Genomic DNA, 13,416 nt, shown 5'->3' on the forward strand with positions numbered 1-13,416 from the left:
CTTATCTATAACCCTTTAATATTCCAATTATTACAGCGAATAAATTTTTTTTTAATATTCGTTGGTTTCAGTGGGTAGGTGGATAGCGCTAGAATTGATATTTAAATTTCTGGTTCTTATTTAGTTCTATAATCGCTTAAGAAAAATATGCTGAGCAAGCTATCATCATCGAAATAAATCCTTGTAATCAAAAACTACGCATGGGCATGCTAACCCATTTCATCTATATATATAAAAATTTCTTATATAAATATGTAAAGATTTTCATCCGAATTTTTATACCTATTAATCTAAGTTTTTCCAAAAAATGTGTAGTATGCAGTTTTATAGCCAATTGGATATTTTTATATATTAATAAAGTGCAAGTTTTAGGGAGCTGAAAAATCCCGGTTATTCAAAAACATATTTTGTTCCTGACGACGGCTCTTGTGATCTTTTTCAAATAACACGTGCAAATTATGAGAACTGGCTTTATTCTTTGTAAATTTTTTTTTTGGTTTTTTTGCATGGAATAAAGTACAAAAGTCAGCAAAAGTAGTTATTAAATATCCAAGCAATTTTGTTACCTCTTAAAACTTACACTTTATTTTTTTTATTTCAGTGGGCTATAAAACTGCAACTCAAAATTTTTCTAAAAACTCAACCTAAAAACTTTAAAATTTAGAGGAAAATTCGCAAATTTTTTTTAAATTTTGTATAAAGTTAAAAAACTTAATTAAAAAAATAAGAATAAAATTTTAACTCGAAAAATATTGTAAATATTATAAAAAACTACATCATGCCCTCAGTTTTGCTCGCTATTTTATTTCTTAATCGAATTCTGAACCTAACAAATAAATTACTTCTTCTTGATTGATATTCATTCTTTTTTGAAACTAATATATGTGACCTGGTATACGAAAAGGTACCTTACGTGCGAAAACAAGTTTTCGAGAAAACAGCAGTTAAAGTTTAAACTTCTAAAAACCCTTGTAACTTTTTTAAATATTAATATTTTTCAATCCGGTTTGGCTTATTTTCTTCAGGATAGATCACAGTATCAATAAAATCACAGAAGCAGTGAAAAACTGTTTTTTATATATAAATAAATAAGAAAAAGTTAATACAAATCGCAGAAATCGTTTTAAAAAATAAGTTAGCTGTTGTACCGACATCCATGCCAAAAAAAATTATAAGACCCGGTGACAAAAATTTTTCGAAGTACTGAATACGATTCTGGTGTCAAATTTGAAAAATTTTAATGGACTATGAATAAGTTCGTTACGGTTTTACAACAGATGGCGTAACTTGATTATTATTCCATCGATCCACATTTCCAAACATTCATTGGAGAGCTACTGTCGTTAGGCACAAACGTCAGTATAAGTTTTTTATTTGAAGCGTAAACAACAATATTTTTACCACACTTGAAAATGTCGAATTTCGTGCCAAATAATGTGTTTTTGCGGGGAATTCTTCTTCATTATTTTAATATGAAGAAAAAAGCAGCCGAAAGTCATCGTATCTTGGTGGAAGTTTATGGTGAGCATGCTCTATCTGAGCGAACGTGCCAGAAGTGGTTTGCACGCTTTAAAAGTGGTGATTTTGGCTTGGAAGACGAAGAACGCGAGGGTGCGCCGCCAAAGTTCATGGATACCGAATTGGAGGAATTGCTCGATCAAGATCCGGCTCAAACGCAAGAAGAGGTTGCAAAAACTTTGGGAGTTGATCAATCAACCATTTCCAAACGTTTAAAAGCCATGGGAATGATCCGAAAGGTAGGCCATTGGGTGCCGTATGAATTGAAGCCAAGAGACGTTGAACGCCGTTTTATGGCATGCGAACAACTGCTTCAACGGCACAAAAGAAAGGGTTTTTTGCATCGAATTGTGACTGGCGATGAAAAGTGGGTCCATTACGACAATCCAAAACGTCGGGCAACGTATGGATACCCTGGCCATGCTTCAACATCGACGTCGGCGCAGAATATTCATGGCCTGAAGGTTATGCTGTGTATCTGGTGGGACCAGCTGGGTGTTGTGTATTATGAGCTACTGAAACCGAATGAAACGATTACGGGGGATGTCTACCGACGACAATTGATGCGTTTGAGCCGAGCACTGCGAGAAAAACGGCCGCAATACGCCGATAGACACGACAAAGTTATTTTGCAACATGACAATGCTCGGCCACATGTTGCACAAGTGGTCAAAACATACTTAGAAACGCTCAAATGGGATGTCCTACCCCACCCGCCGTATAGTCCAGACCTTGCGCCATCCGATTACTATCTCTTCCGATCGATGCAACATGGCCTGGCTGACCAGCACTTCCGTAATTACGATGAAGTCAAAAAATGGATCGATTCGTGGATTGCGGCAAAACCGACCGAATTTTTCACAAAGGGAATCCGTGAATTGCCAGAAAGATGGGAAAAAGTAGTAGTAAGCGATGGACAATATTTTGAATATTAAATTTGTAACCATTTTACGTCAATAAAGTTTCAAATTTCGAAAAAAAACCGCACGAACTTATTCATAGTCCTATTAAGTGACATATTCAAGATATTCAATGCTTGTAAAGGTTTTTAAATCCACTGACTACGAATATGATGTCAAATTGACAATTTTAGAGTTGACAGCTGTGTTACGTCTCCTTATTCTACTTCATGGCTTTTCTGTTATTACGTTTATGTAATCGTTTCTGTTAGGGTGCGACCAGAGTGAACGCTGAAAGCCGAGCCGAGATTGTCAGTGCGATAAAGATTGTCAGTGCGATAAAACTGATTACATACAAGTCAATACAAATAAGCTTGTGTATAACACAGTGAACGCCGACAAGAGCAGTGAGCAAAGCCGATGAGTGCGAGAAAACAGTTTCAAAGCGTTTTGGGCGCTTTTTTGCATTGTTGATGTTTTCCAAACTCTTTTGTGTTAATAATTGCATTAATCAGACTAGGAGAAGCAAAATACTCGTCATCAGATGAATCCATTACCGTGTACAGCAATTTTATAAACACAAATTAACAACAAAATTAAATGACATAAGAGCAAAACACATGGAATAAACAGAATTTCAGCGCTGATTCTCGCATTCACTGTGTTATATACAAATTTTCTTCTCGCATGAAAATAAGCGTCAATAAGCTCGGCTCGGCTCCGCTCGGCATCAGCGCTCACTCTGCTCGCACCCTTAGTCTTTTGTTCACAAAATAGTGAAAAATTAGTGTTGACGAGGAGTTTAGTGCCGTTTACAGTAAATATTTTCCTAAAAACGATGAAAACGATGATATTAGTTCGAACAGCGATGATGATGGTGAACTATATTTGACTCATTCAGAAGATGATATGGAATGGTTCAGTTTTTAATTTGCACAAATTATTGCCTTCGTTATTCTTATTTGTATCATGACAAAAAAATCAGTCTTTTTCGTATTTGTACTTTTCTTTTTTTTTACTTTTAACAAACTTTTAAACAAATTATGACTTTCTGGTTTTCACCACTTTAAAGAGCCTTTCACACACTATTCGAATCAACAAAAAAGTGAAACATGATTTTTTGACACGTAAGATACCTTTTCAAAGACCAGGTCACATATGAATAAAACATTGTAATAAGAAATAAAGTGCCCCTCAAATAATCATAACATTTTGACCAGCTATAGCTATTATTCTTTGCTTTCTATATACACATAGCTCAAAAACCATATAAATCTAAATTAAAAAAAATAAATAAAAATTTTATTATTATTTCTACAAATTGACTTTAAATAAACTTATTTTAGAAATTTCTAGAAAAATGTTTGCTTTGCTTTAAATTTTTGTATACGAGTAAAAATGCACAAGGCCGCCAACAGAAGAAAATGTCAAAAATCAACTTGATTTTTAGAAACTTTTTCCTTCGATTATAAATTTTAAAATATTGAATAATATTTAGGACACAGGCAGGGCACTTGGGAAAAAACAAATTATTTTCAGATGTTCCTGTTATGAAAAACTGCACAGGCCAAACTTTTGAAAAATAGAATGAATGGTCACCGTAAACATCTCGTTAGCATTTATAATTTATGCACAGTTACCTAGAAATGTTACCCTGAATATTTTATATAGTATGAAATTTAACTTTGCATACATAGGTAAAGCTAATTTCTCTCCTTCAAGGTCAACTGCGAAAATTTCCGAGAATTTTGTGAAAAACAAAAATATAGTTGGCTGCCAATATTCCATTAAACAGTACAAGCCAGTACAAACATATGTACACCTGAACTGTAATACTCCACATAACTGCTTATAAGTTGCGTTACATCATATCCGCACGTATTTCAGTATAAAAACAAAACTGCATATGTGTACATACACACACTTCTTACTTCCTTTAATGCAGTATACATAAGTATGTGCGTGAGAAAATCACAAATTTAATTTCAACATATCCTTTTTTTATAGTGTTTGCCCTCTCACAAAAGTAATCTTCTTGTTTACTTAGCTTATTCGTTACTTACTTTATTCCTTACTTGCACGACTACTGTTGCTACTCACAAACGCGACCATGGTTAGCACTATTTTACGCAACTTCTTCATTATTATTTTACCAACACTACGACCGCCACTAACCTCACCCTCTCCCCCTGATCATTCAGATTGACATAATTTTCATACGCTTCCATCATCATCTGCAGCAATACATGGCAGATTCGGCAGCATCCTTGCAATCAAAAGCGTTATGATCCCTTTCATCAACACTATTATACCATCATCACATACAAACCGTGAACACTTACATACACAATCACGTATGTATGTGCACATACGCCGAGACAATTCCTTGGCCATGTACTCGCGTAGCTGGCATTGTGCGCGCCTTCGTCGTCATCGACACGCGCTCGCTGTCTTGCTGGCACTGATGCGTTTATTTCACCATTTGTTACACGTTATTTCGCGTGGATTTAAAAAACACAATAAATATTCTTTTTTCTCAATTTTCTTACTTTATTTCCAATCTCTTCTCGGTTCTTTTACGCAACGCTACACTTGCACTTTGCCACTTTACCGAACTGCAACAACAATATCAACACATCCTTGACTCATATGGCTACTTGACTACTCGGCAGGGCAAGGAACTGCATTCCAACGTTTCAGCTGGCATCATCCTTTCGGATCAATCACTCGTGCTGCAGAGTGTCTCACGTGCATCCGCTGGTGATTACACGTGTTTGGCTGTGAATTCGGAGGGGAAGGGCGCCAGTAATCCGGTTTCGTTGCGTATACGCTGTAAGTATCATGTGAAAACAATTTGATTTTACCATTACTGATTGCTCTTTGATCTCAATATATATCGGTGTACGTGTGAGTACTTATGTGCATGCATATTTAAACACATATATAGGCTTCCATATGTATATACACCTGTGTTTGCAATGTTAGCAGCGCGACAAATATGACAAATATGCAAAGTTTTGAATATTTATATTTATTTTATTATTTTATAGCTTTACTACAAGAAAAAGCATATAGCTTTAAAGTTTTAAACTTTATAAAAGAATTATAAAATATTCAATAAAATTGCATCAAAATTTTAAATTGGAAATTAAATTTTTGGTCAGAATTTTTAAAAAGGATTCTGGGTAAGCCATTGCCTAATTAATCTGATTGGCAAGTTCGAAATTTTACTGAACATTTTTTGAAATTTTTAAATTTTTTTATTTAATTTAGATAGCAAAGTTACTAACAGATTATTTAGGCATACATAGGCGTTACACATTTTGAAATTACCCTTCATTTAACAATAATTTTAATTCCGACGTAGGCCTAGAAAAATCTTGAGTTCTTTGACGAGGGAATATTAAATTCATTCACGGTTCTAGGAATAGGAATATTAGAGCAAAGGCAGTGCGGATACACTTTGTGCAAAATATATAAGTTTTACGGAGAGTCCAGTTAGATATATGGAATCAAATGCACTCGAAGAGGTGTGGTGAATCAATTACACTCTTATTAATGTTAAAGATGAGCGAAATAATATTTTCTCTGCTTTGTAGAGATTTTAAGCCAATTACCGCACGTCAGGGAATTGAAATCTCAAAGTTAAACGAGTGAACCTCAAAACGTAAGATAAGAAGATAAAAGGAGCAAATTGCAGCTTGGAGCGTATGAAGCACGTAAATAATAGCTCAAGATAAGAGGTTATATGAAATGTGAGCTAAAGCAGCGAATAAAAGCAAACACTGAACACAACTTAGCATTAATAGAGTATTAAATGAAAATTTTGATCAAAATCTGCACCTAGCATAAGTCAGTCGATTGCTGTAAATGCATCATTAAGTATAGAGAAGGAGAAGCAAACGCACTTGCTTAGATTTAACTGTGGACTATTGATTCGACACCAGGCTGAAGCGTCATTCAGATTAGTTGGTAACGACGCCTGATTAGTTTGAAATAGATGAAAACACATATATTCAGCCCGGCAACATGTTAAAGAACTGTAGAATTAGTAAAACAAATCGATTTGTTACTGATAAAAATAAGAAATAACAAGGGGCTTAAGATGTTGCCTTGTGGAACTCCGGACGTCGCTATGAAAGCATTGGAGTACATCTAGTCAACAACGATTATATAGTTGCAATGAGGAAAATAAGATTTAATCCAATATAAAAATATAGTTTTGAATGAAATTTTGTATAAAGTTTAAAGGTTTAAACTTTTTGTTGTTTTTATAAAGAAATTAAAAAAATGCAATAAAAAGACAAGCAAATAGCCAAAACTTTGCAATATGTCGCGCTGCTATTCTTTTCAACACCGATGTACACACATGTAAGTTGTTTAATATTCAGTTTATGAAATGCTATTCAGAGCGTAATTTAGTGATAAATTTCTCTGTAGAATTTTGCATTAGGAATATAATAGCTAATGATACCTTAATATTTATTAAAATTTCCATTTACTGCTTCAATGCGTTCTTTAAACTCGTAACTAAATTTTTAGACAAAAAAATAATAAGTAAGGAATAAAATAATATAATAATATAATATAATAAATATAATAGTATGATGGGAAAACATATAAGCTTTGCGATGGCGATGATAGGTTTTATAAAGTGTGATCAATTTAGAGGTCTCGTATTTTAAATTGATTAAAAAAAACGAAAATTCAAATTGATTGGGCAATCTTGTTGGAACCAAATGTTATGGAGGTCACGGGCATCAATTTTCGGTATTAAAAATACGCTTACCATGGCGCATACACCATTCACTGTTACATGGGCGCCAGCCACGTCTTTGAAGAAATATGGGTGGATATGATTCCTCCAGCCCACAGACCGCACCAAACTATTGTTTTCAATGGTTGGCTGGTCTTGAATGACTCTTCAGCCTAAATATGGGAATTTTGCTTATTAATGTAGTCATTAAGCAAAAATGGGTCTTACCGCTGAACACCATAATTTGGTCTGAACACTTTTTACAGAGCTTCGATTTTCGTAATATAATTGTGCGATTTGTAAACGTTGTTGAGGTGTAAGCCTTTCCATGATGAAATCAATGAATACTGAAAAAATATGTACCTCGAATCTGATAAAATTTTCAGCAGGGAATTCCTAGTGTAACTAATATACATTATTAAAAGTTTATCGGCTGGTCTTTTTCTAAATCACATGCAATTTTGACACTGACAGCTATTTCACATTTAAAAAAGTAATACCAACGCTTAAAACCAACTCAAAGTGATTGAAACTTGAAAAGAAATCAAGGAATATGAATAAGTTCGTGCGGTTTTTTTTCGAAATTTGAAACTTTATTGACGTAAAATGGTTACAAATTTAATATTCAAAATATTGTCCATCGCTTACTACTACTTTTTCCCATCTTTCTGGCAATTCACGGATTCCCTTTGTGAAAAATTCGGTCGGTTTTGCCGCAATCCACGAATCGATCCATTTTTTGACTTCATCGTAATTACGGAAGTGCTGGTCAGCCAGGCCATGTTGCATCGATCGGAAGAGATAGTAATCGGATGGCGCAAGGTCTGGACTATACGGCGGGTGGGGTAGGACATCCCATTTGAGCGTTTCTAAGTATGTTTTGACCACTTGTGCAACATGTGGCCGAGCATTGTCATGTTGCAAAATAACTTTGTCGTGTCTATCGGCGTATTGCGGCCGTTTTTCTCGCAGTGCTCGGCTCAAACGCATCAATTGTCGTCGGTAGACATCCCCCGTAATCGTTTCATTCGGTTTCAGTAGCTCATAATACACAACACCCAGCTGGTCCCACCAGATACACAGCATAACCTTCAGGCCATGAATATTCTGCGCCGACGTCGATGTTGAAGCATGGCCAGGGTATCCATACGTTGCCCGACGTTTTGGATTGTCGTAATGGACCCACTTTTCATCGCCAGTCACAATTCGATGCAAAAAACCCTTTCTTTTGTGCCGTTGAAGCAGTTGTTCGCATGCCATAAAACGGCGTTCAACGTCTCTTGGCTTCAATTCATACGGCACCCAATGGCCTACCTTTCGGATCATTCCCATGGCTTTTAAACGTTTGGAAATGGTTGATTGATCAACTCCCAAAGTTTTTGCAACCTCTTCTTGCGTTTGAGCCGGATCTTGATCGAGCAATTCCTCCAATTCGGTATCCATGAACTTTGGCGGCGCACCCTCGCGTTCTTCGTCTTCCAAGCCAAAATCACCACTTTTAAAGCGTGCAAACCACTTCTGGCACGTTCGCTCAGATAGAGCATGCTCACCATAAACTTCCACCAAGATACGATGACTTTCGGCTGCTTTTTTCTTCATATTAAAATAATGAAGAAGAATTCCCCGCAAAAACACATTATTTGGCACGAAATTCGACATTTTCAAGTGTGGTAAAAATATTGTTGTTTACGCTTCAAATAAAAAACTTATACTGACGTTTGTGCCTTACGACAGTAGCTCTCCAATGAATGTTTGGAAATGTGGATCGATGGAATAATAATCAAGTTACGCCATCTGTTGTAAAACCGCACGAACTTATAAATAGACCTATTATTTTAATAACATATCTTCCGATGTAAACAGCACAAGCTATTCTCGTGTTCGTCTACTCAGGAACATTCAAACGAGAATATTTTAGCTGGTATGTACTTTTGATAAGTTGATGAGATACTTATCAAAAGCCGCAATATGAGAGAGGAGCATAGTGTTATCCTTTTTGGTACCTTAAAAAATAAAGTCTGTATTTGTGTATAAGAAAACCCACTCATAATGAGAGAGTAACTTTTGTAGCAGCAAATCAAGAATGCTAAAGAGCTATGACTGGCATCCTAAATATCATACCTATAATGTTACAGTGTACTGATAGAGTTTAAGTTCAATGAAGATGGCAGTTTCGAATACAATCCCAATATTTCGTCAACACTATTTCCTTTATTGACTCATGTTAACTATTCAATTTCAAATTTAAAATGTGGAAATGGTAGAAAATTTGCAAATAATTTTAATTTCAAGCATCTGAGGATTGTCTTAAGATACAGAAACGAATCAAATAAACTAGCTTGACAGCGTAATTGTAAATAATATAAGGAGTGCCTTTTTTATATTCAAACATAAGCAGAGTTAATGTGCCAAAAAGTGAAAACTTTTAAAAACACTACAGAAAAAATACCAGAAGACTTATGCTTAGTCACTTTCTAAAAAAAAAATACTTTTAATGTCAAGTACTAGACAGCCTACTTCTCTTACAGTCTTTGTTTGAACTTTTAGCTCCTCTTTTGATATGATTAAAATGCGGACGATCTAGCGCTGTTTATAAAAAATCCTTTCCTTGGTACTGAAGAGACTTCGAAGTAAAATAGTCTTAGAGAAGTATTACATCGATTTAACGTAGGATAGATGAACCACAAGCTCATTTGTGAGATAACTACGCAGGTCTCGCCTAGAAGAAATTAACACAAAACTAGGTTCCTCATCCATATAGATTGATCGTCCATTAGTATGGTGGTTGTGATTGTCACCGGGCGCTACCTAAAGGTGTGGGGTTTCCCTCAAATTATTTCTGTTGCAGCTGTAGGAACAAGGAGGAAGTGGAGACCGTTGAACAATTCCTCTGTCGCTGTGTCGCTCCACAGTATTTCATCGTTTATCCGAGATAAGAAGTAGTTCACCACATTGAGAATAAGAGGGGAACTTGAGTCCAAACTAATGGTATCACATTCGGCCTCCAGTGCTAACTGCATACTGGTTTTGCACTGATGTTCCATTTCATCAGGATTTAAACATTTATTGACTTCTGTATATCCAATTTTGTTATTGAACAACTTTATTAGTAAATAAAAAAATGTTTGTTTTGATTTTGAGCGAAGGAAATATTAATAAGTGACCTTTACGCGCTCCATTGCTTATATTTTGGTATACTGCAGGTGTCTAGTTTACATGGGACAAATATGATTGACGTACGACGTCATTTGCAAAAATTATACACCTTCCGATAGGTGGATTAAATGCCACTTTAAGTAATAAATTACTGATTCAAAGAGCTTTTACGAGTAGTGAGAGCAATCGATTTTATTATTTTATAGGCTAGAAAATTAATTTATAGGCATTATATGTGGTTGAAAAGCATCAAGAGACGTTTACCAACAGCTACAAAGGACCTCCTCACACGCGGAGCGCGCTTGGCTTAATCGCAACTGGCATCCTTCTTTCAAATCTACGCAGAAACTCATAAAAATGTCCAAGTCTTTTCCCCCCAGCAATTTCCTTAAACTCGGTCAATCTGCTAAGTATATGGTATACGTACATACGCAGATTCTCAATGAGCCGGAGGGGTCACCAAAAAATTCTCAACTCGATTAATCCCACCAAAAAGAAACGGACAAAACGAAAAGAAAAAAGAATCGAATAATGCGATGAATAAACGAATGAGTAAACTTACAACTGAACGAATGACTCAAACGCTCTCATTTATATGCATGTTTGTGTGTGTGTGGAGAAAAATACACAGCTACTAAGGCAAGCGAAGCTACTACGATGAAATGAAGTGTAACTGTGGCCATTTAAAGCAGCACGTCACGACAATGGTGAGGGGCTGTGCAGTTAAGCTGAAAAGAAAGCAAGTCCAGAAGAGTACAAGTGGAATGCCAGAAAAGGCGTTGAAAGACAGGCACTTAGATGGAAGGAAAGAAAACCATTTTACGGTAATGAATATTTTCCAGCGACTTACGAGTTAGAAGGGCACGTGGGGCTAGGACGAGATAGCTTTGATAGTGGCGTCTAAAAGTTTGTCACCCAAAGCTGCTGCCAGTTTTAAGCTGAACAATTTTGCATTCATAAAAAGCATTTAGTGGATAAAAATAAAGAGAAAAAAAAAACAACAAAACGAAAGGGAAAGAATATGTTGCCAGACAAGAAGGTGCGGTGCGTATGCTTAAGTGTGAAGCAAAAGCAGCTAAGCGGACTGAACTACCGTTCGAACGACCATCACAGACTGCCATGAAATAAGAAAAGAATAGTAAAGTGACAGTGCATAGACAAAATGCAGATCAAGCATAAAAGTTTAGTAAGATGTTTCATTTGGATGGAGATTTCGTTGCTGGCCTTAAATTCGCTTATAAAATGGAGTAAACAAAAAAGCCAAGAAAGAAAACCGAAAAAAAAGAAATAAAACTTTAAAGCAACCCAACAAAAAAAGAGCTAAATCAAAGACCTCAATAAGAGCATAAAAACTAAAAAATAAAAATGGCTGGAGAATAACGTGAAAAGCCGGCGCGGTAGACAGTGATGGCAATAAGAACTCAGCGGAGGATTTTGCACTTCTATACTCGTACAGCTTCGGGCGCCGCGACTCTCTCACTACGAAATGGACGGATAAGCGTATAAAAGGATTTGTGCGCTGGATTTTGGATAATTAAAAAAAAAAATGCAATATTTCGTGGCAGTGATAAATGCTGTATTTGGTGCACTAACAAAAACAATGGAACATGTTGCTGCCATGGATGTTGGCAGACATTTCTTTTCAGCCAACTATATGACTTTTGTTTACACAATATTCAAAAAAAAAAAGAAGATATGCACACTAAGCAGAAGAAGAAGTCTAAGAAAGAAATAATATGGCGCAACGGAAGATGCGCCAACTGTGCAATAAAATGCAAACATTTGCAACTAAAAGTAATGCATACGAAAAGCTTCCTTTGTGTTTGTGCCGTCAAGTGCGTGACTGCAACGCACAACAAAATGTAAACAAGTTGCGCACAATAAATTAAAATCAAAAGCATAAAAAATATTGATATGGAAATTGTTATCTTTGCTGCCGGAGCGCCGGTTGTTTTAAGTTGGTGTTTGGCGGCAACCCACAAGCACAGCGCCTGGTAAAGAGCAAGCGTCTAACCAAAATTATATTAGTAAACTTTTTCCATGCATAAATTTGTATATCCTTCATTCAAGTAAACTTGGTTGTGGGACATTGATGGGCTTTACGCTTAGCGTTTCCATTCTAAGTTAACACGGTTCAGTGCGAATTTCTAGAAGGGCCAATTTATATTTTTCAAAGAAACTTACCAACACAGGCTTTAGTTAATATCTTACAATATCCATAAAAAATTAGATAATATCTTACAAGTAAGTAAAGGCTGCTTTTTTAAGAACTAGAGAACTTAAAATCATAACACAAAACAGAGATTTTGTTGAAATTAAGTTTTTCTATTATAATTTGGCATTTATTTTTTGAATACGATACCCGGAATATGTTGAAGTTACTAGTGCATTCGATCAATCCAAGTTTTTAGTATTTTTTTCCGATAAATCTGAATAATAAATCTAATTGAGCCCAACCAACAAAAATGCGAGTCAAACGATGGTCACTTCGCGTCAATTCTTGCACGAGCTATATTTTATAGATACATAAGCCAAGATTCCTACGAAAAATGTTCCACGTAATCGAAGAATTACGCGAACGGTTTTAGTTTTTTTCTAAGTAAATATTTCCAATTCCTGGGCGCGTTGTTCTGGCATTAAATGATTCATGATTACTTGCCAAATCTTACTGAACAGAAATATCAACACAGTTTGCCATTTTCAGCTGCCACACCAAAGTTCTTGATATCAACAGTTTTCATGAAGCTAAAGAACACCAGATGTAACTTAAAATGCAAGTTCTGTCGTTATAAAATTTTAAATTATTATCCGATATAAAATCTCTAATTTTCAAACCAAATTATTTTTCCCTACGAAGTGCACCAAAGTATATACGCCATCACGACTCTCCCCAATTTTATTATCCATTTTCTAAGATTAGCGATCCCCTTTATGCACTCATTATCAAAGAGCAGGCTGGTTACTTATGTCATGATACTGAATGCTTAAAATTAATCAGGATTTTACATTGCTTGCCAAGGGCGACCGGAACTAGAAGATATCTGTTTTATATCTTATTTATGAGTTTCAGCTGGTAAAGTAATTTTT

General features: G+C 35.5%; 1 protein-coding gene across 3 annotated transcripts in view; it reads left to right on the plus strand.

Annotated features, from left to right (window-relative positions):
* Positions 1-13,416, plus strand: part of LOC128854727 (titin) — a 210,627-nt gene that overhangs the window by 122,065 nt on the left and 75,146 nt on the right. For all 3 annotated transcript variants that reach the window (XM_054089038.1, XM_054089040.1, XM_054089037.1), the window contains one exon: positions 5,090-5,249. In XM_054089038.1, coding sequence (XP_053945013.1) covers positions 5,090-5,249 — 160 coding nt within the window. The remainder of the gene's footprint in view (positions 1-5,089; positions 5,250-13,416) is intronic.

The sequence above is a fragment of the Anastrepha ludens genome, chromosome 2, assembly GCF_028408465.1.
Source record: "Anastrepha ludens isolate Willacy chromosome 2, idAnaLude1.1, whole genome shotgun sequence".
Lineage (NCBI taxonomy): Eukaryota > Metazoa > Arthropoda > Insecta > Diptera > Tephritidae > Anastrepha > Anastrepha ludens.